This window comes from Thermobia domestica, chromosome 5 (assembly GCF_964235325.1).
Source record: "Thermobia domestica chromosome 5, izTheDome1.hap1.1, whole genome shotgun sequence".
Lineage (NCBI taxonomy): Eukaryota > Metazoa > Arthropoda > Insecta > Zygentoma > Lepismatidae > Thermobia > Thermobia domestica.
The window spans coordinates 204800053-204825040 of NC_137458.1; the positions used below are offsets into that span (position 1 = coordinate 204800053).

General features: G+C 34.5%; 1 protein-coding gene across 2 annotated transcripts in view; it reads left to right on the forward strand.

Moving 5' to 3' along the window:
- Window positions 1–24988, forward strand: part of Tti1 (Telo2 interacting protein 1) — a 116385-nt gene that overhangs the window by 89321 nt on the left and 2076 nt on the right. For both annotated transcript variants that reach the window (XM_081759617.1, XM_081759615.1), the window contains 4 exons: window positions 628–1157; window positions 3467–4312; window positions 18211–18339; window positions 21298–21386. In XM_081759617.1, coding sequence (XP_081615743.1) covers window positions 628–1157; window positions 3467–4312; window positions 18211–18339; window positions 21298–21386 — 1594 coding nt within the window. The remainder of the gene's footprint in view (window positions 1–627; window positions 1158–3466; window positions 4313–18210; window positions 18340–21297; window positions 21387–24988) is intronic.

Here is a 24988-nt window from a genome sequence, read left to right on the forward strand (position 1 = left end):
CTCAAGATGCCAGTAAATGATCAAATTCATTTAAGAACTTTAAATATTGAATATAATTTCCTTGATTTTCAGATTCTTGATTGTCATTACGACCCCGAAGAACAAATTCTTATTAATTATGTTATTATTATTAATTTAGCGTCATAAAACTTGTCTTTTGTTTCAAAGCAGCAGTATGTTCGGGAAAATGTAGAGCTTGTTTGGCTACTGTAAATGAATTCATGTGTTTCTTTCTGAAATGGAAACAAAACTCCAACCCTCTGTCATTATATTTATTGGTCAGCAAAAAACATAACACTGTAAATTCCATGTGTAGCACATTTCTTTGGAACTCACCTGAGATACGACATGCTTGCTCCATACATAACATCTCACATAATTAAAGTTAAGAGCGGAGGTTAGAGAATTGTATAGAAAAAACTGGTAATTTAGCTAAAGAAGCGGATGAAAACGGGCATTTCGTGCGCTTCTGTTAAAACATTTTATTGTCATAGAGCGATTTCATCGATTTATTGTTGTTAATTTTTCTTAAATTCCAAAAGCCGTTTCTAACACATTTTGATGCACAAACATTAAAACGATTTTTTTTCTCTCTCTCTCTCTCTCACACACACACATGTGTTGTAGGTCTGCACAGTAACAAAGATAATATGGAAGATCTAGTAGTCAACATTAGAAACACTATTAATGAATACGTAGAGCCGTGTGTTTGGTATCAACCAGTTTGCGGAGGTGATAATGAGGTTGTACTGGATTCTTTACCTGCTGATCACAACACACTTTCACTTGAACAATTACGGAGCAACGTTCTTCAGTCTTGTTTATTAATGGAAGGAATTGGCGATTTTGCTGTGTGTCTTGGTAAAAATTTCCAACAATTTCTTTTAAAAGTTTTATACCCATTATTAGAAAAGTGGGGAAGCAGTAACAGCTTGATTGCTAGTACTGGAAGTGCTTCTTTGTGGAAAATTTCCAAAGCGTGTGGTTACTCTAGTGTTTCAGAACTTATGGAAAGAAATGTGGACTATTACTCGTACCAAGTGACTGTGAAGCTTCGTAAAGTAGATCAGAATCCTGGAGTGTTAAATGTACTGAGTGTGATAATGAGGTATAGCAAAATGGATTTGCTTCCTTACATTGAAGAAATAGTTACGAATGTAAGTATACCATTTTTATATTATTTTATGGTCGTTATAGATTATAAATAATAGTCAGGAACAACATCGTAATATAATCTCTGGTAAACAGATCAATCTATTTGAATTAAAAGCGACATATTGTCATTTTAAAAACTAGGAGTGTCGTTAGCTTTAGTTAGAAATGAGCATACTTCAGTAATTTCTTTCAGATAAATTTAACCAAATAATGGCTGCGTGTAAACATGCACTAAAATTATAATTAGTTAAACTTATTGCGATTGCTGTAATTTTTCTGAACGTTTTCTGCAGTTTCGTTTGATTATTGCACTGGTAGATTTGAATTATTAGTGGAAATTTATCTAACCTCAAAACGTCATCTAACACTTCTGTAAATACAGAATTAAAGAAGGATAGGATCACAGTCTAATAACCAGATTTATTGTTTCTGAAGAATACTTGAAGCAGAGTACAGTTTCCTGTAACAAATTCAAAACAAGACGTATTCTTCTTTGAGAATCACGGAGTGGAACGTAACTACTAAATTTATTGTGCACTTTGTTGAAGTCGATTTCACATTAATAGGATTTTTGAGTCGATCAATAATTACTAAAGACTGTATGGATAATAATATGTTTTACACTGTAAATATGAATTGTATACACTAGAACTCGTTGAAACAACGAATTAGATTGCTGTTAATAATTACTTATAGCAAGGGTGCCCAACCATTTCACGTTTGAGAGCGGTCCATTTATCTGTTCACCAGCCCACTAGAGGGAATCCTCTCACGACTTGCGATCAGCTAGTAGATCGCGGTCGACGCGTTGATCATCCATGGCTCTAAAGACACATTATTATATAATACAAAATTTACTGACCTCATTAATATTCCTATGTAGACCAATATTGCTTCAAAGATCGGATACAGTAATCGAGTATCCATCATAAGGAATAAGTAGAGGCTTAAATCATACTTCGCAATAAATTCGCCACATGCTTTGTTGCAGCAACACAGTGGAAATAAAAATTACATAAACTTAGTATATCAATACGATGTGGTAATTACAGACCACCAATTATAATGTTCCATCATCCTCATACTCAGTACCACAGAATTATATATCTACAAAAGTTAAGTGTATTTAAGTACTAATTCACAACAACATAGGTCAATTTTTCTGCACACTACAGCAAGAAGAAGTAACATGTAGATATTCTACGAAGTTGCTACTGAGAATCAAACATGGACGCTTATCAAATAGAATCCGATACAGACGGTCTTATTGTTAAAACTGGGTAGAATATCAGTATGCTTGATCAGGATATTGATCAGCTTGAATTTCTTATTTTCAAGGCTCCACACCTGATACAACGTTTTTTGGTCGTCGACTGGTTTCCCGAGTCACTTATCAAACATGGAACTTACTCGAAGCTTAAAACGTATCGACATATAAATAATTGTGGTTTGCTCTATTTGATCCCATTCGTTAATAATTATTTGACGAAAAAGAAAATTATATTTTACGTTTGGAATTGTTAATTGAAAATGCTAGTAGTAAAAATCTTATTTAAGTACTTAAATTAGCAGTGATTATTGTAAAAGGCTTAAGATGCGAAGAAAGAAAGAAAGAAAAAGAGAAAGTCTCCTGTTTGGTGAGATATATTTATTCTTTATACATTTATTTTTAACTTCTTTTTTGCGTAGCAATAGTTAACGATATTGCGAAGATTCTAAAACTCAACCAAATACACACAAAGGCTGTATTTTTAAATATATACAAAATATTTTATCAAAAATATTAAATTATTCTCAAAGATCGGAAGAACACTGACTCAGAAAATAATCATTTGTGAATAAAGGTCCGAAATTGATTCATTTGCAAATATTGTGTTCAAATAGTATGGAAAAATTAATTTCGTAATGAGGAGCTTGAATGCAATTGATATTGGACAACATGGTATGATATATCGCAAACGAAGTGCTATCTGTATGTGACAAGTGTATTCGACAACCTACTTATATCAACGTTTTCTTACTATAGGTGAAGTTACACTGAATTTCAAAGAGCAATTTAAATGTAGTAACATACTTCTAAGTACTGTTCATTCAGTATTCAGTAAGAGTAAAACAAAATCCATACAATTGTTGCAATTGTAGCATAATTTATTTCGTCACTCTTTTTGAATCTTTTTTTTTTTTTTTCTTTCTTCTTTCTTTCTTTTCAGTATAATGTAATGTGAAATTTATGGTTTATGTATTCTCTGTTTACAAGTTAATGGATTCTACATTATGATTGATTAAAGTCTCATTTATGTATGTTTTCCAGATATTGTTGCAGAGTTGTGATATTTTCCAAGAACAAAATGCTACGTCCTTTTTACGAATTTTCCGTACCTTCATGACTTGCGTAAGAAGATGGAATAAGAGAACTAGTGACAATAATAGTTTGATCAATCCTCGTATAATTACCAATGAAACCGTTGTTAAAACACAAACCGTCTCAGCTAATACAGACGTTTCGAAAATTTTATTAGATTATCATGAAGTAAAATTAGCTTCAGAAAACATAGAAGAATCTTTTAGTGAGGATTGCAATACATGTCCCGATAACAGTGATGATCAACCATCTTGTAGAGAACATGAAACGTCGATAAAGGAAACACCAATTCATATTAAAATGACTGTTTCTGTTTTAGAAAAATGTCTTCATTTTCTTTCAACAAAGGATAAATGGAGGAAGATATTGGTTTTAGAGACTTTAATCGATGGTGTACAAGTCTTGTCTGGATGGGACGATCAACTTTTGCCAATCGTGCATAAGATGTGGTCTCCTCTTGTTTATAGATTCCACGAAAAGGATTTAGTGATTGTAAGGTTGAGTTTCCTTTTGTTATGCGAGTTAGGGTTAGTAGCTAAAGATTTCATTACGGCACGAACGTTGAAGAATGTGCTGCCTTCTCTGGTGAATTTCATGAAAACTCAAGCCCTTCAAAGTAAAAGCACAGATTGTGGTTCGTCGTATAGATTTACACAGGCTTTCAAGTTACAAGAGACGATACTAGACAATATAGGAGGATTAGTTGTAAATATTAATATTCAAGAAAAGGATTTGGACACTTTAATAACTGCAGTTATACCGTACATGAGTCAGGAACAACCGTTACTACTTCAGGTATGTAAAGTACTGTTATCTCTTATTTTCAATGGTAGTAGTATTCACGAAAAAGAGTGGCAGTAAGCATTATACACTTTTTCTTATTGAAGTCGTGCCGCCTTTGCGAACAATAATTCTCTCAGCTATTGCGACATTGTTCAGATAAATTTCTGAACTGTTTTTCGCAGTTTATATGCGCTCATTTGTAATTTCATTCTATGAAACAAAGGCAAGTTCTTCAAACTTATGTAATTCATTAAAGAGAACTTAATATCATTATTTGTAACAAAACTGTACAAAGTTAAGAGTGAATCAGAGAAAACAACTTCTTAATGATTGCAAATAATAAGTGATTGACTTATGTATTTTAACTCTTAGATTTACTTCTGATTAATTCACCATTATTACGCTTCCCAGGAGCATTTTGACTCACATACATTTAATTAGTAGCTTGAAAGCAGAAATATTTGGAAAGTTGACTGTAGTGTTCTTGTGATAGATAATGCAAATACATATTGTATGTAACCAAGAGTACAATTTCCAGCCAAAACACAGTAGCTCTAATTACACAGTAAGTCACGTCTTTAGATCACTTTAACTCGGGGGGAGGCATATGGCCACATCACAATTATATGCAATATAATGCAAACCTAATTTACTTCCCCTTCTGGGCAAAACGCAGCATCGATGTCATTATCATTATACTCTCAGCAACGCTAGCAAAGTCTTAGTATGTTAATATTTTAACAAAATAGTGTTTTCTGACATTTGCAATAGGATGCATTACCCAAATTACAAGCGAACATTCCAGCCACAAAGTAAAAGTATGCCTTAGAAGGCAATCGATTTCTTTCCAAGATATTCATTTTTCTTGTCGAATCTTCATACGTGTCAGGAAAGTACAAAGGCGAGTGTCTTCAAGATCTGGGCTGTGCAGAACCGCAGGTGTAGTAAAGTAACAATACTAGCAGAACCGGGAGTGTTTCTTACAATATTACACTCTGGGAATATTTAAATGGATACTTGATTCAAATAAACACTGTCCGTATACACATAACGTGTATCCAACTGAAATTGCTTACAGTTTACACAGCAAGTGGCATGAGAAGTGTCTTTATCATTTTCAGTTTTACTAAGAGCTTCGTTACCACTCGAGTTTGTGACGGGCAAACCATAAACAGTTTTCAGATGCATCTTCACTTTCCTCTCGTTCAATATTTCTTCTTCTGTCAAAGCATTCAGTATGTGTTCATTTATGAAATTTTCAACTAGCAACAAGAGTTGAGTTGATTTTGAGTTTAACACCCCTTTCAGCAGCGAGGCTATATGAGACGGAACCTACTGATTAACATAGAATCCGAACCACATGAGCTCCCGCTTGGAATCGAATCCGGGTCTCCCACGCCAAAGGCGCGTACGCTAACCGCTTAGCCACGAAGGAGCTCAACTAGTAACAAGATTGCTGAGTAGAACGTCAAATAACACAAAAAGTGCGGAAGAATAGTTGCACAAGAAATATGCCTTTCTTACTCATTTACGCGTCATGGACTTCTATAGTGTAAAAAGGATTGCTTCGTAAATAACACGTGATACAAAAGTATCCATTTACAAAATCATTACTTCATACCGGCATGTTACAGCTCCAGTAAGAGATGTCACAAGAAAACAACTTTGTAAAATGTGGACAAACTACAACAAACTTAATTGAAAGTTTGTAGGATCAGTTTTACCCTGGAAGTGCATCTAAGGGTCAAAAATGAAAAATACTTTCTTTGTTCCAACGTTGAAAAAAAAAAAAAAAAAAAAAAATCCTTACCTTCAATATTTCGAATTTTTCAGATATCATCATCTGGACAGTTGTGATTACGAGCATTGCAGCTGATTTCTTTTCTGCATTCTTGAAATAATAAAACACTTGGCCACTATTAGAACAATTGACAATTGTAATAAAAATGAAAAGACAATATTGGTGATCACTATACAGGGTGTTCCGAAACAACACCGACAACGTTTGACAGGTGATTCCTGACACCAAGATAAGACAAAAAGTATAGACCAACCTGCGTGCACAAATGCTTCCTTTTGGAGTTATAGGCGGCCAAAAACATGAAAAAATTAACTTTAAAGATGCATAGCTCCAAAATTATGGAACCTACCGTAGTCGGGTCAAGACTTCACTTATGAACTAATACGTGGCCTATCCAAATATCCAGGTTTCAGAATCCTGCGGTACTTCCGTAATAATTTTTATAAAAATAGTTGGTGAGTACTTCAAATGATATCCTCGTAGCTAAACTTCCTCTGTAAAAAAAAAAAAAAAAAAAATGTTGCGTGAGTACCGCAGGATTCTGAAACACATATTTTTGGAGAGAGCACACATTAGTTCCTAAGTGAAGTCCTGCCTCGATTGCGGTAGGTCCCATAGTTTTAGAGCTATGGACCTCTTTTTTTTTTTTTTTTTTTTTTTTTTTTTTTTTTTTTTTTTTTTTTTTAATGCTTTCGGCAGCCTATAACCCCGAAAGGAAGCATTTGTTTACCCATGTTAGTCTATACTTTTTGTCTTATCTTGGTGTCAGGAATCACCTCCCAAACGTTCTCGGTGTTGTTTTAAAATACCTTGTATATGTATCTACATTCATAGTTTGTAAGAATACTTTGCTAGCAAGGGTAGCAATGAGAGTTTCTTAAAACATTTACTGATTCTCATAATGTTGAACTTCTGTATGATACACAAATACTGGCGATAATTTTTTTTTTAAATCTTTATAACAAAAATTAATTTGTATAAATGAAATTTACACTGAATAAGGATAATAGGTTCAGAAATGCGGTGTATTTGAAGATTATTACCATGTTGAAAACAACTAAAGTTTATCCCGTTTGATGATTTACATCCTTGTGAAGAATTCCCTACTACGCATTTGTGAGTTGCAAAACTTTCACATACTGACAATCCTAACAAATTAAAAATGGTGTCAATCTATATTTTGAGGTATATACAGGGTGGTCCAAAAGTATACAGGTATACAGTCCTACAAAGTAGAACATTTTAATTTATTAAGATAATTAGTTTATTTGGTTCTGTTTATTCCAAGCTTAAGGTATAGTGAAAAGAGATTAAAACCAAATAATGAAGAAATTGTAAGTCACTGCTTGTATGGATAACAATAAGTAAATTGTATAAAATGCCATCAGTCGGTCAGCACGGGACTGTATACCTACTTTTGGGCCAGCCTGTAGTTCGATACCCTTTAATTCAACTATTTGATACACACAAACCTGACTCAAGGGTGTTCAATGAGCTTGAAATCTATGTAGTCACTAAAATTCTTGAAGTATGTTTGCAGGCAAACTACAAAGGCCGATCACAAGGTATCGCACAATCGTCTGTAACATTATGTGAAATGAGAAGGTAAGAAAATTTGGAAACTCTGGACTTCCAAGTGACCAATTGAGCATTAACATTTTCTCTTCACAGGTGAATCCTACTGGGCAACGACTCTAGTGTTAACAGTCAGTGATTGATTTCTTATACACTGACAATAACTTAGCCGCACTTACGCACAGAAACTTGTGACAGTGCATGATCATGCCACAGTGGAATCTCAAAAGGAAAAAAAAAAAAAATCTCTCCAGATCATAGTACAAATAGATGGCTAGTTCCTTCTGGGATCACAATAGAATGATTTTCATTGGCTTTATGGAAAATGGGGGCACAGTCAATAACGAAAGATATTGCGTATTATGGGACAAACTTAACGAACCAGGAGAACAGAGTTACGAATCCTGACATAAAGCTGAGCACTATGACAATATCAGACCGCATTCAGAACAACGGAGAAAACTGCAAAACTAGGGTGGACGATAATGCCCTAATGTTCTTAAATCCCGGATCAGGGTCCTTCTACCTGTTTAGAAGATTAAAAACTTACATGTGGTAAGACATTTTGCAAGTAATAAAGAACTCATTGCGTGTATAAGGAAGTGATGTTCCGACTAACCTTATTCACGATTTTAAAAGAATGTTGGTAGTAATGCAATGAAGCTTATGGATCCTACATTGGGTGAAACATTAATATCACTAAACATCCAAATTTCTTACAAGCAAAATTTCATTGCTTTATCATATCTTTCTATGTCACTTTTAAGGATGTGATCTTAATAACATAATGGTTTAGCAATGGGAAGTTCTTTGTCTTCGTTATTTGCTAACATTGTTATGATTCACGATTTCAATGACTCCATTCCTTGTCGCATCAAAGCTGTTGGGATTGCGAAAGATGTTTTAACGCCACATTAATCTGGTAAAGTATACTTTTTCAGGTGTTCCCATTAAATTAATAAGTATCTGTACTTAACGATGATAGTTTTTAAAGTACTTGAAAGATTCTGCTTACAGATTTCTGTAATTCCTGAATATTACTTGCACTTCCGAGCTTTCGACTGTTCCCTGGAGTCTCGATCGCGGAAGATAAAAACAGGAAAAACCAAGGAAAGAGCTGTGCTGGAAAATACTTTGTCAAGTGCACCGGTTAAACATCAAATGGTAATGATGCAAGCTGCAATATCGCGGAGTTGATTTGTGTGCTCTTTTGTTTTTGGGTGAAAGGTTGCCAGCTCGTGCTATTATTTTCGTTGTTATGCCACTGCTGTGAACCATCTCTCGTCCATTTATTAAATGAGTTAATACGTAAATATTCAAATACGAGTCTCTCCACTTCATCTCCGGCCTCCAGTAAAATTTTTAAATCTTCTACCTTTTGTTTTGTTTTAGATGTTGCGACAATTAGTTTTTGAATCAGTTACAACCATAATGATCAGTAAGAACCTTAGTATTTTTGAAGTGAATGAAATTCTCAGTCTTCTTGAATGTTGCCTAAAATATAGTATTTTCTCCTTCGAAAGTAATAACTACCACCAAGTCGAAGTCCTAGCTATGGGAAACGCACTATCACTATTGTTGGCTAATCTAGTATTACATACGGTTGAAAGTAAGATTCTAAAAGAACAGATAACTGGGTACAATACACTGTTATAGATGTACGACGTACTTTTATTGTAGAAGGATAATTCATAGCTAGATTTTTTACTGAATGAATTGTATTGTAGGTCTATTCATAGTAATTTGAGATTTGCAGTTGATAAAGAGAAGCAAGGCTACTTACTTATGTAGATGTCAGTACAAGAAGATATAACATTAAGTTCAGTACTAGTGTCCACCATAAGCCTACAGCTGGCATGTATTACATACATCACAAATCGGCTCATTCTTCATGTACCAAAACAAAAATCTGGAAGAATTTCTTTTTACAATGCTTTTTTTTTTTTACAATGTTGACAAATACATTCAACTTACCTCTGTAAAAACAGACTTACAGATAGAGATTGATCACTTAATGAAACAAAGTAGTTTGAATAGGTACTTAGTCCTATTCTTAATTAATTGGTATAAGCAGGTAAAAAGGGATTTACGTTCCGATAGACCTGAGACCGACACGAAAGACAAAAAATGGGTGGGATTGCCAATTTTTCCCAGATTGACAACTGTAGTGAATAAGATCCATATGCAATAAGTTTCCGTACAACATTAAAAAACCCCAAAAACCTTAGAAAAGAACATTACCGAATTTAAGAGTTATTACACGGATCCCCATCAAAAATCGGGTATTTATGAAATAAAATGCAGTTGCCATGAGAGTTACATAAGCAGAACCAACAGAATTCTAAGGGTCCGTATTAGACAGAACCAACAGAATTTCAAGGAGCGTATTAAGGATTCAAAAGCGGAAAGCCTGGTGTCAGGTCTGTTGAAACTTTAAATGAAACATAAAACAGGATATAATATTCAAAAATTTTATTGGGGACTAGAAATGAAGTAGAGAGACTCATATTTGAAAATATATTTATTCATTAAAAAAAAATAAATAAATAAATAAATAAATCTTGACAAGGGAAGGTTAAATAATGAATGGGAGACGATAATGACAAAATTCTCACAGCATTGAGATAACAACGAAAATAATAGCACGAGCTGACGACCTTTCATTAAAGAACAAAAGAGCGCACAGGTCGACTCCGCCATATTGCAGCTTGCATCATCACCATGTAATGTTTAACTGGTGCATTTGACAACGTGTTTTCCAGCAGAGCTTTTTCCTTGTTAAGTCCGTTCCATTTTATTCCTTGATTTTTTATTTTATTTTTCTTCTTCCTGTTTTTATCTACTGTATCCAAGACTCCAGGGCAGCGTTTCCCAACCGGTGTGCCGCGAGGAAATGAAAACAAAATTATTAATTATATAGGAACCTAATTACAAGACAGAAAATATGTGTATTTAAATTTCACATTACTATGAACCTCTACAATGAAAAAATACTGTAATTGTAATATATTATTTTACATACATTATTACTACATAGATTGTATTTCGAAAACAGAATTTTATTAATATTTAAAATTGTGACGTATATTAACCATGTTAATAAATTATAAGTTTCACACTGTGTTACTTATCTGTTCATTTTTAATGTTGAAAAAAGTATTAATTATATCACTGTTATGACCATTATTGTTTCTTTATTGTTACAGATTATTTCGTAACTTGAAATTTTAAAATCTCATTATATCCTTTCGACAAAGCAAACACTCATACAAATTACCGCAATTCTGTTTTAAAAGTACAAGAGATTTGTTTGTTCGTTTGTAATTTAGTGATCTTCCTTGTGAAAGGTTGGATACATTCTTCGAAAAAGAAAGTGTATTTTTTTAAAGACTGAGTTCTGTATTTCATTGGAATTGTTTTCTATTTTTTAATTTGAATGAAAAGTAAGTATAATGATTTACGATGGAGGAAAACCAGTGATCGAGTTTTATTCTTTGTGAGAAGGAGGTCAGTAATGAAAGAAAACAAATACGACGGTATTTTCTATTTACAAATAATAATAATAATAATAATACCTATGAGTGTGCCGTGAGAATTCAAGTTAGACCCGTAGTGTGCCGCAAGTTGAAAAAGGTTGGGAAACGCTGCTCCAGGGGATAGTCGAAAGCTCGGAAGTGCAAGTAATATTCAAGAATTATCAAAATCTGTAAGTAGAGTAATAGCATTCCTGAGCGTGGTTTCATATGATTTTGAAAGATAATGTCATACAATTTACATTTTTTTAAATAATATTACATCGTCTTTAAATACGTATCTTGGATTATAAGTCAGATTACGCACCTCACGCATGAATCTTAACTAATGCATCATAATTCTCAATCTACTCCAAAACAGTTTCCATGTCCGTTCCGTGTTTTCAGTCGGCGAATTTGCATGATCTAGTGTGCATATCCCTTCTCTACATATTGATCTTCTCACTTCTGTTGGAAATTTTTAGCTATTGTTCGGATTTCGGAGACCTGGATTTGATTCTCGTTACGAACTTATGTATTTCGCTTTCAGATCTACGTGTAGTGTAGCATCGATTCTGAAGAAGAAGTAAAAACTACACTCCAAACAAATAAGTATTTTTCTTTGCTAATGCTAATTTTTACTTTTGTTAAACATAACTCTCATACAGAGGCGGTCACTCAATGGAATGAAGGGAATGAGTCATTCCCCTTGATATAGGAATAAAATAATATTATAAAATACTGAAATAGTTTACTTAAACTTCAAATTATTTATGTTAAAACCTTTTTATTTTACTTATTTCTAAGTTTAAATACGCCAGAAGCTAACGTAGATAGTCATTCCAACGCGCAGCATTTTGCGCAGCGCGACCTAGTCGGAACGAGCCGGCTCAATTGCCTTGCCGTGCCGTGGTGTTGCGAATGGGAATGCATTTTTGTAAGCATTCCGTAGAAACAAATGTGTGCGGGTGTAGTGCGATATTTTTTTTCGTTTCGAACTGCAAATTGAAATAGCCTAAACTGTTTCGCGGAGTAAATATTTATTTTAATGAGTTAAAATTTGGATATTCAGGATTATACTTGGTTTCTTCAAGAAAAACTTGGATTATTTCGCAGGTTTTTAAAGTGCATCTCTTTCCTAATACCTGTGGCGGCTATGCTAGGAAGGGAATGACTGTCCAGTTTGCATTCCGCCAGCTTTAACATTATGGCAGCGTCGATGCAAGCCAGTAAGGAGAGTGGGGTGGGGAAAATACATGATTGTGCATGCGTGTTAGAAACTTTAAAAGGGCGGCCATTTAATTCCTTTAGTTTTCAAGATAAAAAAAGAAATAATTTCACAAGGACGATATACACCCGATCTGTCACATATAAAAACAAAAACAAAACGCTGTATTCGTCATTTTAATAAGCAACAGTATGAAAAGACAGACTGGTTATTTGGTTGTAGGAAAACTTCAAAATTGTACTGTTCGCCTTGCCTGTTATTTTCAAACGAAAAAGGCACTTGGAATCAGCCAGGGTTTGATGACATGAACAATTTATTGAAAGCCACGCAACGTCATCAGCAATCACAAAATCATATTCGATCGCAAATCTGTCTCACAACTTTTGGCTCAGTACGAATAGACTTTCAGCTAGACCAGCAACTTAAACAAGAGACTATTAAGTATAACGAGCAAGTGAAAAATAATAGGAAAGTTGTACGACGAATGATTGATGTAGTTATATTCTTGGCTTGTCAAGAACTTAGTTTCAGAGGCCACGTGGAAGATAAAGACTCGATTAACAGGGGGAACTATATTGAATTACTTCAGTTATTAAGAAAATATGATGAAGTTTTAGACAACCATTTTCAAACAGCTACAGTATTTTCGGGACTGTCAAAACATATACAAAATGAACTGATTCAAAGCGTTGCCACTGTCATAATAAATGAAATTAAAAAGGAAATAGCTGATTCATCTTTCATTTCTGTGATACTAGACGAAACGAGTGATATATCATCACATTCTCAACTCTCAACAGTTGTAAGGTACATTCTTCCCGATGGAGAAGTTGTTGAACGATTTCTGGGCTTTACAGATGTCAGCTCAAATCGCACTGCAAGCGCTTTAGCACAACACGTTTTCCAAACCCTCGAGAAGTATGATAGTGGTTCCAAACTAGTCGCTCAGTGTTATGACGGTGCTGCAGTCATGTCTGGCGAAATTAATGGCCTTCAGAAGAAAGTTAGGGATAAATATCCTGATGCATTGTTTATTCATTGTTTAGCACACCGGCTTAATTTAGTACTCTCTCAGTCAGTGTCGGCTATCAAAGAATGTAAAATTTTTTTCATGACAGTAGTTTTGCCTCTTTCTTTTCAAATTCCTCAAAACGGATGGAAGCTTTAGATTCAGAAGTTAAGAAGAGATTTCCTAAAGTATGTCCCACTAGATGGAATTACAATTCAAGGCTTATTGAAACAATAGTAGAGTACAGAAATGAGTTGACGAATCTGTTCAATACTATTTTAGATAATCCACAAGAATGGGATAAAGACACATATCATGAAGCCCGGGGATTTGATTCTGTGCTTTCTGACTTTGAGTTTAACTTCTTGCTACTAACGTTCAGCGAAATATTTTGTTTAACGGGCTCCCTCTACGACGTACTCCAGACCAAGTCACTTGATATAAATTACTGCATTAAAAAAATGAAGGAAACAGGAAACTCTGAAAGTCAAAAGAAATAATTTTGATTCAGTATGGAACAATTGTGTCGCAAATGTAGGCCCTCCCAGGAAAAGACGTTGCACAAATGACGGTAGTGATATAAAAACACATTATCGTCGTTTATATTGTGAAACATATGACGACATATGCAGCCAGATTGAGCTTAGATTCAGTAATTTAGGAAAATTGACATTTCTTCAGTTACTTGATGAAAAGAACATACAGAAACCATTCCCAGATGCAGAATTTTCTTCACTGAAAGAAAGTTATGGTCAATACTTCGATTTTGCCCGGCTCAGAAGCGAACTCTGCGTTGCATATTCGGCAAATGAATATTTACCAATGGGTGTTCCAAAACTACTTATCTATTTGAAAAGGACTGGATTGTCATCGTCTGCTTTCAAAGAACTCTATAAACTTTGTAGTCTGATTGCCACAATACCAGTTACAAGTTCTACTGCTGAACGCTCTTTTTCTGCACTTAGACGAATTCACACATTCTGCAGAAACACTCAAGATCAAGAGAGACTGTCTGATCTATCCTTGATATCTATTGAAAAAAAGTTGGTGAAATTGCAACAAGCTGAAAGTGATGATGAGTTTTATAATCGAGTGATTGAAGAGTTTGACAAAAAAGGGAGGAGAATAGATTTAAAATTTAAGTGAGGTAGTAGATTTTATAATAGATTGATTCAAGAGTTTTTCAAGAAAGAAATAATATACCTAAAATTTAACTTACATATTGAATTTTATGATCGGTTAATTGAACAATTTGACAAGAAAGGAAGAAAAGTAAACTTAACATTTGAGTGAAGTGTTAAACAGTGGAGACTTTTTTTTTTTTTTTTTTTTTAGCGGATGATTGGAAAATTTGACAGGAAAGGAAAACGAATAGACTTAAAATTTAGGTGACATGGTGAATTTTATAATCGAGTAATTAACGAAGAATTTGTCAGGAAACGATGGAAAAATTTAAGTGACAAGTGAGTAATATTATAAAATATTTCAGTTGTTTGTAGTATTAGGTACCATAACAATTGCTTCCCTCATTCCATAAGTCACGGACCGCCACTGCTCTCATAGTTATGTATATCGTCAGCGAGAGATCGTGTAATGTTTCAGTTTAATATTTGAATGACTAAAGGATCATAATGTAATGGGGACGTCAGCAGCCAGGCTATTTATTCCCGCCACGAAAATTAATTAGTATTTGAGTGATGAATAAAGAATGTGTCGTTTTCCATTTTAAGTTAATGAAATAATTGTTACTGTTTAAAGTATGTAGCTATAATTATTATTTTTCTTACCAGAGTATGCATTTCTTTATTAAAAATAAATTTATTTTTAAAAAAGAAATGCACACTCTGGTCAGAAAAATAATAATTTAAATAATAATTCCAGAGTGAACATGGAGGAAGTTACATGTAGCTATAATACTTATTTTTTTCGTATGTATTATTATTGTGCCTTACTGTCTAATTTGTGTTGGTTCATTTACATGTTACTGCAATTAACTACAGAGTGTCCACAAAGATTGACCCCAGGCCATTTTCTCAAAAACGGTTCGGATTGGAGATTTTTCTTAATACGTAGTGCAGGTACTGTAGGGGTATAGTGTTTGAAGTGCTCGTGATACGTGGGTGACTCCCAGGATCCAGGGTCAACTCGAAACTTTTAAATGAAAAGGTGTATAAAATTGGATGGCATCGGCTATTAACATTTGTCCCATATCAATATACCGAAGGAATCACGAATGATGATGGGTCAAACTATAAGTTAAGTTTCTGTCGTTACGATGATGTAAAGTCAGACCCTGGACCATTAACCTCCCTTATGATACGTATTTCAAAAAAATATTTCTTTGTCTTGTTTTCATGGCAAAAGGAATTTCCTGTCCAAATTTTATGCTTGTAGCTATACAGTAATAGTATGGTCTTTATGTTAACGAGTGAATCATTTTTGCTTTTCATAATATAAAGATAAACAAAAAAGTTCTGTCGTTTTTTCACCCACCACCTTCGAACAGCGATATGTCACCTACGACGTACCTGGAAGATCAAAAATTGTTCCCATCAGCATCGACGACCTTCTGTCAACGTTCTGGAAGGCCCTGGATTTCGTCGCGGTAAAACTAGGTGGGCCGTGAACCGAAGAAGGTATCAAGTGCATTTTGCACCTCTACTAGGGATCTCAACTGACGTCCTCTAAGCTGACTGTCCAAGGAATGGAACAGGTGATAATCGAACGGTGCAACGTCCGGGGAGTATGTCGGATGCAAGTGTTTTCCATTCAAGGTTTAGAATGGTGTCCCGAGTCATCATAGCCACGTGGGTCTTCGCATTATCCTGTAACAGGAGGATCCCTTTGCGTTGAGTTTTTCTTGAACATGGCTGAACTGTTGACAGTACACAGTTGCATTGATATTCTGACCAGCTGGTCGCAGTTTCCGATGTACGATGCCGCGAGCAGTCCACCAAACACACAGGAGAATCTTCTTCGGTTTATGGGATGCTAACCAATGATAACGGCGCCGTGGAGCTTCGTACAGGACCCACTTCTCATCACATGTCTACACCCCGTCCAGAAATGGCTTCTTCCTCAGACAAGACAGCAAAGAAACACAGGTGTCTGCTTGCGTTGCCTTCTGGCTGGAGTTCCAGCCATGTGGAACCCACCGACCTAACTTGTAGTGCTTCCCAAGTTGATGGAATTGCTGCCGAATTGTTTTTTCACCCACAATGACTTGTAGTCCCAGTTCCACACATGCCTGGCCACTGTTCGCTTCAACTGCTGTCTGAATATCTTCAATTTGTACATGTGTTGGTCTTCCGGCATGTGGTGCGTCTTTGAGTGTTTCGTTACCGTCCTTAAACTTGTTAAACAACCGCTGCACTGTCCGTGTAGTCACGACACCCTCACCAAAGGCCTGGTATATCTTCCGCCCCGCTGAAGCGGCGTTTGACCGCAGTTTGAATTCATACAGCATACACGCCCTTATGATGCTCTGTAGAGGTCTCATGTTCACTCTGTTCTTCCGCACGTTCACGGTGTAACTGAACTGCCACAACCAGTTAGTATGTTGGATATACCCACAGCAACAACTGACCTTCGCCTTATCTCCATTCGTATTCAACTTCCGGTGTGAGGGCGAATGGAACACAGACCTCCACAAAAAGCGACAGAGTTTTCTTGGTTACCTTTATAGTATAGGTACAAAACAAGAAAAATAATTCTAAATGACATCAACACATTACAATAATTACGTACTTTCCAAGTAGTGCAATAGCGATGATCAGTGGTATAACACACTCACACACACACACACATATATATATATCAAGCATTATGTGGTGTCATACTCTGAAATGTGGGGCATGTGGTCTGACATAATACTTCATGAGCTCTTGCATCTGGAAGTTCAGTATTTTCTTTCAGTACACAAAGGTGAGGTAAATTACAGGAGAAATAGATAAGAAAGAAATTACTTTTAGTTTTACTTAGTTACACAGTATTGAAATACTGACGATGTTTGCTAAATGATACTATATTAAACTTCCTGGCGCTACAGTCAGCCATATGGCTCATGTTCAACTGGATGATGAATGACCAGCGCATTGGTTTCCAGGAGCCATTATTTCTGGATTCTCTGTCTCTTAATTCAGGCAGTTCCCCAATTGCCTCATTATTCTGGGTCAATAGCGGAAAATTTTACTTCTCTCACCAAGAATAGAAACAAGGAACATGCATGCACACTGAGGTCGCACACGTTAACAATTCGGCTAAACAGGACCTAAATAATAATAATAATAATAATTTGAACACAACGCACATAACAGTTTTTCAATGCTCTATTCGTAATATATGACTAATCTGCTGAAATTTTGTGAGCGTTATTTTCTTGAACATGTAAGTATGATATAATATAAAGTCAAAATATCGAGAATCACAAATGGAACATACTAAACGAAATCAGAATCCATTTCGGCATCACTGTGCTGAAATGGGGAGGGCTTGAGCCGAGTATGTAAAAGTCTGGCCCCCTGAAAAAGTCATGGCCCCCTCAAGAAAATCTTGCTGGGTGCACCCCTACCAATATATTATCTAAACTTTGGAAGAACAGAGCTGCAACTTATGTCTTACCATAACAGCACTTTGGATGAACCGAATGTTTTGTTAGCCTGAAGGCCGTGTCCTTCTGTGAGAAATAATTATGGATTTACTCAGTTTCAGTTTCACTTTATGCTGAATTTCACGTAGCTGTAAGGCTTTTTAATTTTTAATATAGGTTCTCTCTTATTGTTATAGGAAGCTGCAGTGAAATTCTTTGAAATGTGCAGTATGTATGATCCAGATGTAACATGGTTAAAGTTATCCGATGTATGGTACCCAACACAGACATTAATTCCTCTACATAAAGGACTGAAAACTGTGAAAGTAAGTACTGGTCACTGATAATCAGGGTTGAAAAAAAAACAGAAAAAACGTTTTTTATGTTTAAAACGTTTTCTTTTTGTTTAAAACGTTTTTAACGTTTAAAACAAAGTACTTTGTTTAAAAAAAAACACGTTTAAAATGTTTATTTTGTTTAAAACAATAATCTAAATAGGCATATACATTACATTTTTACACTCTTAGGTATTGCTTGCCATCTATATTCAACCCTAGATGAAATTTTGGGAACTTCCCTAATCTCGATCCGCCCAAATGTTCAATTCCGGAGAAAGAAATCGTGATTTTCCTGATCTCCGTTCACCGAATATGTAGTTTAGTTTCTTTGTGTTACGTTCTACTGGTCGTCTGCAGTCTTAATCTTTAAACGCCCATTAACGCAACTGCTGTGTCAGGGCTTTAAACCTCAATGGCTCAGTTTTAAACCTCAAATTAAGGCTGGAAGATGGTTTTGGTACCAATTTATTCCTGAAAGATGCAGCTTTGCTGGTGTGCATTTTATGTATATGGGAGGAGGGTAAATATCGTGTTTTTCTGTTGTTTTTTTTCAACAGTTTTTTTTGAGGGCCACTCCCCCTCTTGCGGGATAGATTCATAAAAATTGTTACGTGAAGCAATGAAGTAGGCCACTACATGGTTAATATCGTGTATTTGTACTTCTTGCTTATATGGGGTAGCAGGAAGGGGGCAAAATTAGCCAATTTTTGGAGTTTAAGTTTTTTTGACGTAAATTATATTTATTTTTACAACAAACATCAATAGCTCAGTCCTTAAGCTAGAAAAATGATTTGGTACCAAAGTATTTTTGAGGGATGAAGCTTTCCGTCAGTTGCATTTTATGTATATAGGGGGTACGTATGTACGGCCGAGAGAGGAAGGATGAAGTTTTTTTTTTTTTTTTAATTTTTCATCATTTTTTTCATCAGGTTTTGGCGGGTATTCCTCCCCCCTTTGTGGCACATCCATAAAAATTGGTATGTGAAGCAATGAAGCAGTCCCCATGATAGTAACCTGTATGTGTACTTGTTGTTTATAGAGGAAGAGGGGATCAAATTTGGTTAATTTACATTTATTTTCGGGACGGTCCCATATAACACAAGATATATTTCACTGAAGTGGTCTAGAAGCATAATTCTTGTTCGTATACATGATGTGTGCAGCAAAAACGATTTGCATATGGACGTGGTACTATAGTGGGGGAGGGGAAAGAATGTCTAATTCAATGAATGTTTTTCTACGCATATATTTTTTTAATATTCCCTACATAAAACGAATTCATTACGCAATGGCAGCAGTGGCTACCATTTCTTATATTATTGCCACAAGTATGTGGCCTACACATTAGCATCATTTTGTTAGCGTAGGGTGACTGCAAGGGTTGCCAGGGCCCGTAAAGTCAATATTTTCAAATTTTTAATGATTTTTATGTCTGTTTTTTTCTACGAATACGGCGGGAATTTCATGAATGTTACCTTTTTGGAATTTATGGTCTATAAGCTTTCCAATGGTGTATAACTCATGATTGTGATAATTAGGGGGGTCACCAGAGGCCCGAACGTGAGATTCTACCATTTTGTTAAAATCCCTGGCGGGTGTCTAGAGTTAATTGTGTTGTTATGCCGTATACACTAATCATTATTAGCTACCCATGTTGCAGATAGAGATGTATCTTGAAATCTGTTTAGTTAAAATGTCATTTGCTCCTTGTAGGCTACTCATTGCTCTTTTCTATGAGTTGTATTGTATTTGCCAGAGCATTTCTTCTAAGTTATGATGTGAGAACTGTTCATTATTATGGAAATGATAGTGATCAAAAAATACCCAAGTTTTGAATTTGTGAATTTGGATCTTAGAATAAATAGTGTATAGTGTGTTTAACCTCCGTTATTCGTGGAAATTAAGAAATGTTCAAATATTTCATTTGAATTTGTTGGTTTAGTTATACGCACACTGATGTGCAGAATTTCGTTCAGTAATTGCTGTCATAATAAGAATATAACTCTGCTTGTAATTTACTCCATGCACAAATCTTGCGGAGGATGGGTTGTTTGTTAGAAAATAAAATTAGCTCCTTCAATCTGATATTTTAGTTGTTTTAAGCATGTCCAACCAGCATCGAAAAAAACACGTTTAAAACAATTTGTTTAAAACGTTTAAAACAAACTGAATAAAACAACAGCCCTCGTTTTAAACATGTTTTAAACATTTGTTTTAAACATTTTGTTTTAAACATATCAACCCTGCTGATAATAGCATTATATTGCCTTAGGGCAGCGTTTTCATTATATCATTGGAGTATATAGTTTTAAGTGAAATAATAACTATAGTAAGTAAATTGACCTGACCAAAATATAAGAAAAAAAATAGTATCTGAGTGTAATCTATGTTTTAAAGTTTGAGCGGTTTAGATCTCTACGAAATCCAAAATGATAATAAACAAAATACTCGAAAATTGTAAAGAAAAAGTTCTTAGTGGTGAATATAGTAATGATATGAAATATATATGAAATTAGAAACTAACATGTAGCATTAGACGATAACTTCATTCAGATGTTAGCAGCTTCAATTATTATTATTTATTATTAGTATTGGTTCTACGGATTGTCTATAAAGGATATTATACGTCGTAGCAGTACTACATCCCTCTGTCTAAAATCACTATTTCTTGAAGGAAATTTCAAAGCCAAAATATTCTTTACGTATTCAAAGTGCTGCAAATGAGCGTAAAGAAGCTGAAATATAGGCTAAAATGTCTCTATTGCTAAATTATCTGTTTTTTTTTTCTTTTTTTTAAAAGTTTTGTATGTTTCTTTTGTTTATCTTAATATGTGTTAGTTTTGTGTTTCTGATGATTTGATATTAAACCAGTAGCAATAATCCCTTTAACCATTACTTTTAACTTTCTACATACTATTAACCTTTATTCATTTAATATCTTCCTAGATGCATGGTTCTACTGCAGAAGATTCTGACTACAAATCTAATGTGAATCAACTCTTGTATCGCTGTATGAGACAACTAAGGCCAGAAAGGTAAGCACCACTCTTCTTACGATAATACATGTAATAAAGACATGTGTAGAATGGGACACTGAAAAAAAGAAAAGTATTCATCAAATAACAGTAAGTTTTCAGCCATCCATTTCGTAAACTATCGACAAGTTCCAAGGGGACAACAAAGAGATGTTTCTCCGTTCCATCTGGAGTACAATAACACCCCATTAATGAAGGTGATCAGGTGATGACTCATTGTTCTACGTAATCCAAGAGACTTTTGGAGAGATTAAAAGTCTTTACCGTACCTACGTAATTCTATTTGGGAGACTTCATTTGCTGCATACTTCTTCGGCTACAAGGAGAAGGATTGATGATTATATGCTTTCGTCTTGCAACATTCTTGCTGATAAGGCTGCTCGAGGAAACATAACAGTAATTCTATTTGTCTATAGAATAATCCCGAATGATTGCACATGAAAATCCATCCTAGTATCAGGTCCATTCCTAGCCCTATAGCATCATCATTCTTTATATAACAATCTCATTCAACAACTTCAATAACATTAGGTCAGCATTTACTAATTTATTATGAGAATCGTCATATTATACAGTCACATAATTTAAACATGTAAAACATAATAGAATATACAGTTACACTAATGTCAATTCATCTTCCAAAATACTTTTTACAGATCTTAACAATAGACATTAATATTTTTTTCATAACCTTCTTTCTCTATTCATAACCTCATTGGTACGTTCAACACACGTTCTTCCATCCAACTACTAAATCATTATTTATCTTCCAACATCAACGTCTGGTCCGTGAAAAATAAAATACCGTTCATCTCATATTCCATTGGACGGTCTTCCATAGTCAGTACACTTCAATGATAGAACAGTACAACCTCCTTTACAACACAATTCTCGATGGCAGAAGACTCCCCTACAAATCTTTTATTATCTGGGACATTCCTCACAACCGTAACACTCCTAATCTCATTACCGGGTGACCTAATTGTTCAATAACTTTACTATTTACCTCGAAATTGGATTTGTTTCGAGTAGAATAGAGAATCACATACAGAAACCCAACACTGAATATATCTAGCTGGCTAAACCGGAAAGGATGAGCGGAGTATAATGTGACAAGAAAGTAAGTTACAGATTTAAAAACCCGTAAATACTATCAGTAATAAGACCGGCAAAATTGTATAATAATGAAACTTGGGCAATCACAAGGGTCCAGGAAAAGAAGATGGAAGTAGATGAGAATGTTAAGATGGATGTGGTGTGACGAGGAAGAATAGAATAAGGAACAGTTATATATAAGAGTCACTGTTAAGGTGAGACCCCTTGAGTGAAAAGTTTCAGGCTTGGACATGTAGAACGAAGGAACGTCGATTATGTGGGAAAGAAAATTCGAAAGCTGCAAGTAACAGGAAAAAGGAAGAGAGGGAGACCCAAGATGAAATGAAAGGTACAATATGATTTGAGAGAGAGTATGTAAAGAATAGAGAAGAGTCGAGGAAAAAAAATAAAGTGAACTCATATAAACATGGGAAAAGACGGAGACAAAGCTTTTGTAAAATATGCTGTAGGGCCAAGTATGTTGAATACAGACAAACTGAGACATGATAGGAGAAATATTAGTTAAATCTCTTGTGAAATATAAATGTGACAAATATATTAACCATTAGCTTTTAAAGCCTAATTAGTTAAGTACTCAGTATCTGGGTGGGTAAGGAAAAATGTTAGAAGAAAATATATAACCAGTTATTTGTACTCAAATACGAAGCGTTTTGTAATATACAGGAAGAATTTATCATAATTTGCAATGTTAAATTTTTCATACATATTTTCTTCTTCCTCACTCTAATTTTTAATATATATATATATATATATATATAAAGAAAATTGATCATTCAAAAGAATTGATTAGCACTATAGGTTTTCTAGTTTCAAAGAATTGTTTGTGGAGTTATTGCAGTAATGTTCAACGACAAAAAATTTTAGTAAAAGAGATTAATAGTGTAGCAATAACTGTTCTGAAAATGTAGTAATTTATTTTTAGAGAGAGAAAGCTTATTTTTATAAAATTCACGCTATACTTTAGTTTTCTTAAATATATTAATAGAATGTAAGAGTAATGAAAGAAGAAATTATGGGAATAATAACTTTTAGGAGGGTGTTAAAATAATATTATAGCCAAAATGATCGTTTATGGTTTAAATTTTGTAAACTAAATTCATACAGGTGTTAATAGAATATCTGAAGCTCATAGTAAAGATTTTTGTTAACGGAGAACAAGATTAAAACGAAATTTTGTACTAAAACAAATGTTTTTTTATTTGTTTCTTGGTTTATGGTATTCTCTTTTCCCCACTAGTTTGAATTTAGACAACCTCTAAAACACATAAACTAAATGTATAACTCGCAGGCACTGATAAGATAATTAGAGAATCAAATCGATAGAACGTATATGTCGGATTGCATAAGTTACAATTACTGATAACTAATGTAGTGCCAATTTCAAAATCTTATCAAGACAACCATCCACGTGGTAAGGGCACATTTTAAATTGTAGAATCACTGCAAATAAATAAAAGTGGTACTTAAATCACGGAAAAAAGTGAAAATTTCCGTTATATTCAGGAAAAACGCCGTCTTTTTTGCATGTCTATTCCAAAGCATTAAATTTTAACACTTTTACCTTCCAAAAAAAGACATGCCAACCAGATTTCTCAATAAGAATCTAAAGAAGGGCGAAGTTGTTGCTTAAAGAGGTAAGGTGACATGCTAAGATGGCAGGATATGAAACTAATGTATGTCGCTAGTGCGACTGAGATCAAGGAAGTGTAGAAGAAAGACAAAGGGAAGACGAAACGAACTGCTGTCATCTCTTCCAATGACATTATGGAAGATGTTGATAAGGTAAGGTGGTGGGAAGAAGAACGCTCTAGACTTCCGCTTTCTGACAACCAAGAAGATGACATAATACTACAAGGAAGATTTTTCGTCTAAATCTGTAGGTCGTGTAACCAGAACAACAAACACCAACTGACTCACAGGTCGGCTTTCCCATCACTTATCAGTTGATAACAAGAAACAACCTCAAGGACTTCTGGTGTGTCTGTAGTCGTGTGTGACGCGAAGAGATGATAAGAAGAGAACCAAATATATATGTGTGAAAAACCTTTGTAGGTTATTTCCTAATTCAAATATTTCATACAAGAAGCAGCATTAGAAAGTGATAAATGCTGTATCTCGGACAATGTATGAAGGTTTTTTTTTTTTTTTTTTTTTTAATCGTTAGAAACCCATTTTGTTCAAAAATATTTTTAAAAACATTGAAACCTATATGGTTATACTTAAAAAAGAATGATATACAAGTTATTATATACTGCTTATTGTAGAACATATGTATTTGGGATTTTAATATATGGGATAACTATAGCTATCGAATCAGGGATAACTATAGCTATCGAATCAGGTAGTTCCTGTTGTCCCGAAGGTCTTAACTTTATAGAAGAAATCGGACACCGCATTTATTTATCGTCAGGAGACGCTAGAGCAACCTCTTTTCTAATACAACGAATCAGTATGGCAGTACAAAGAGGGAACGTTGCATCAGTTTT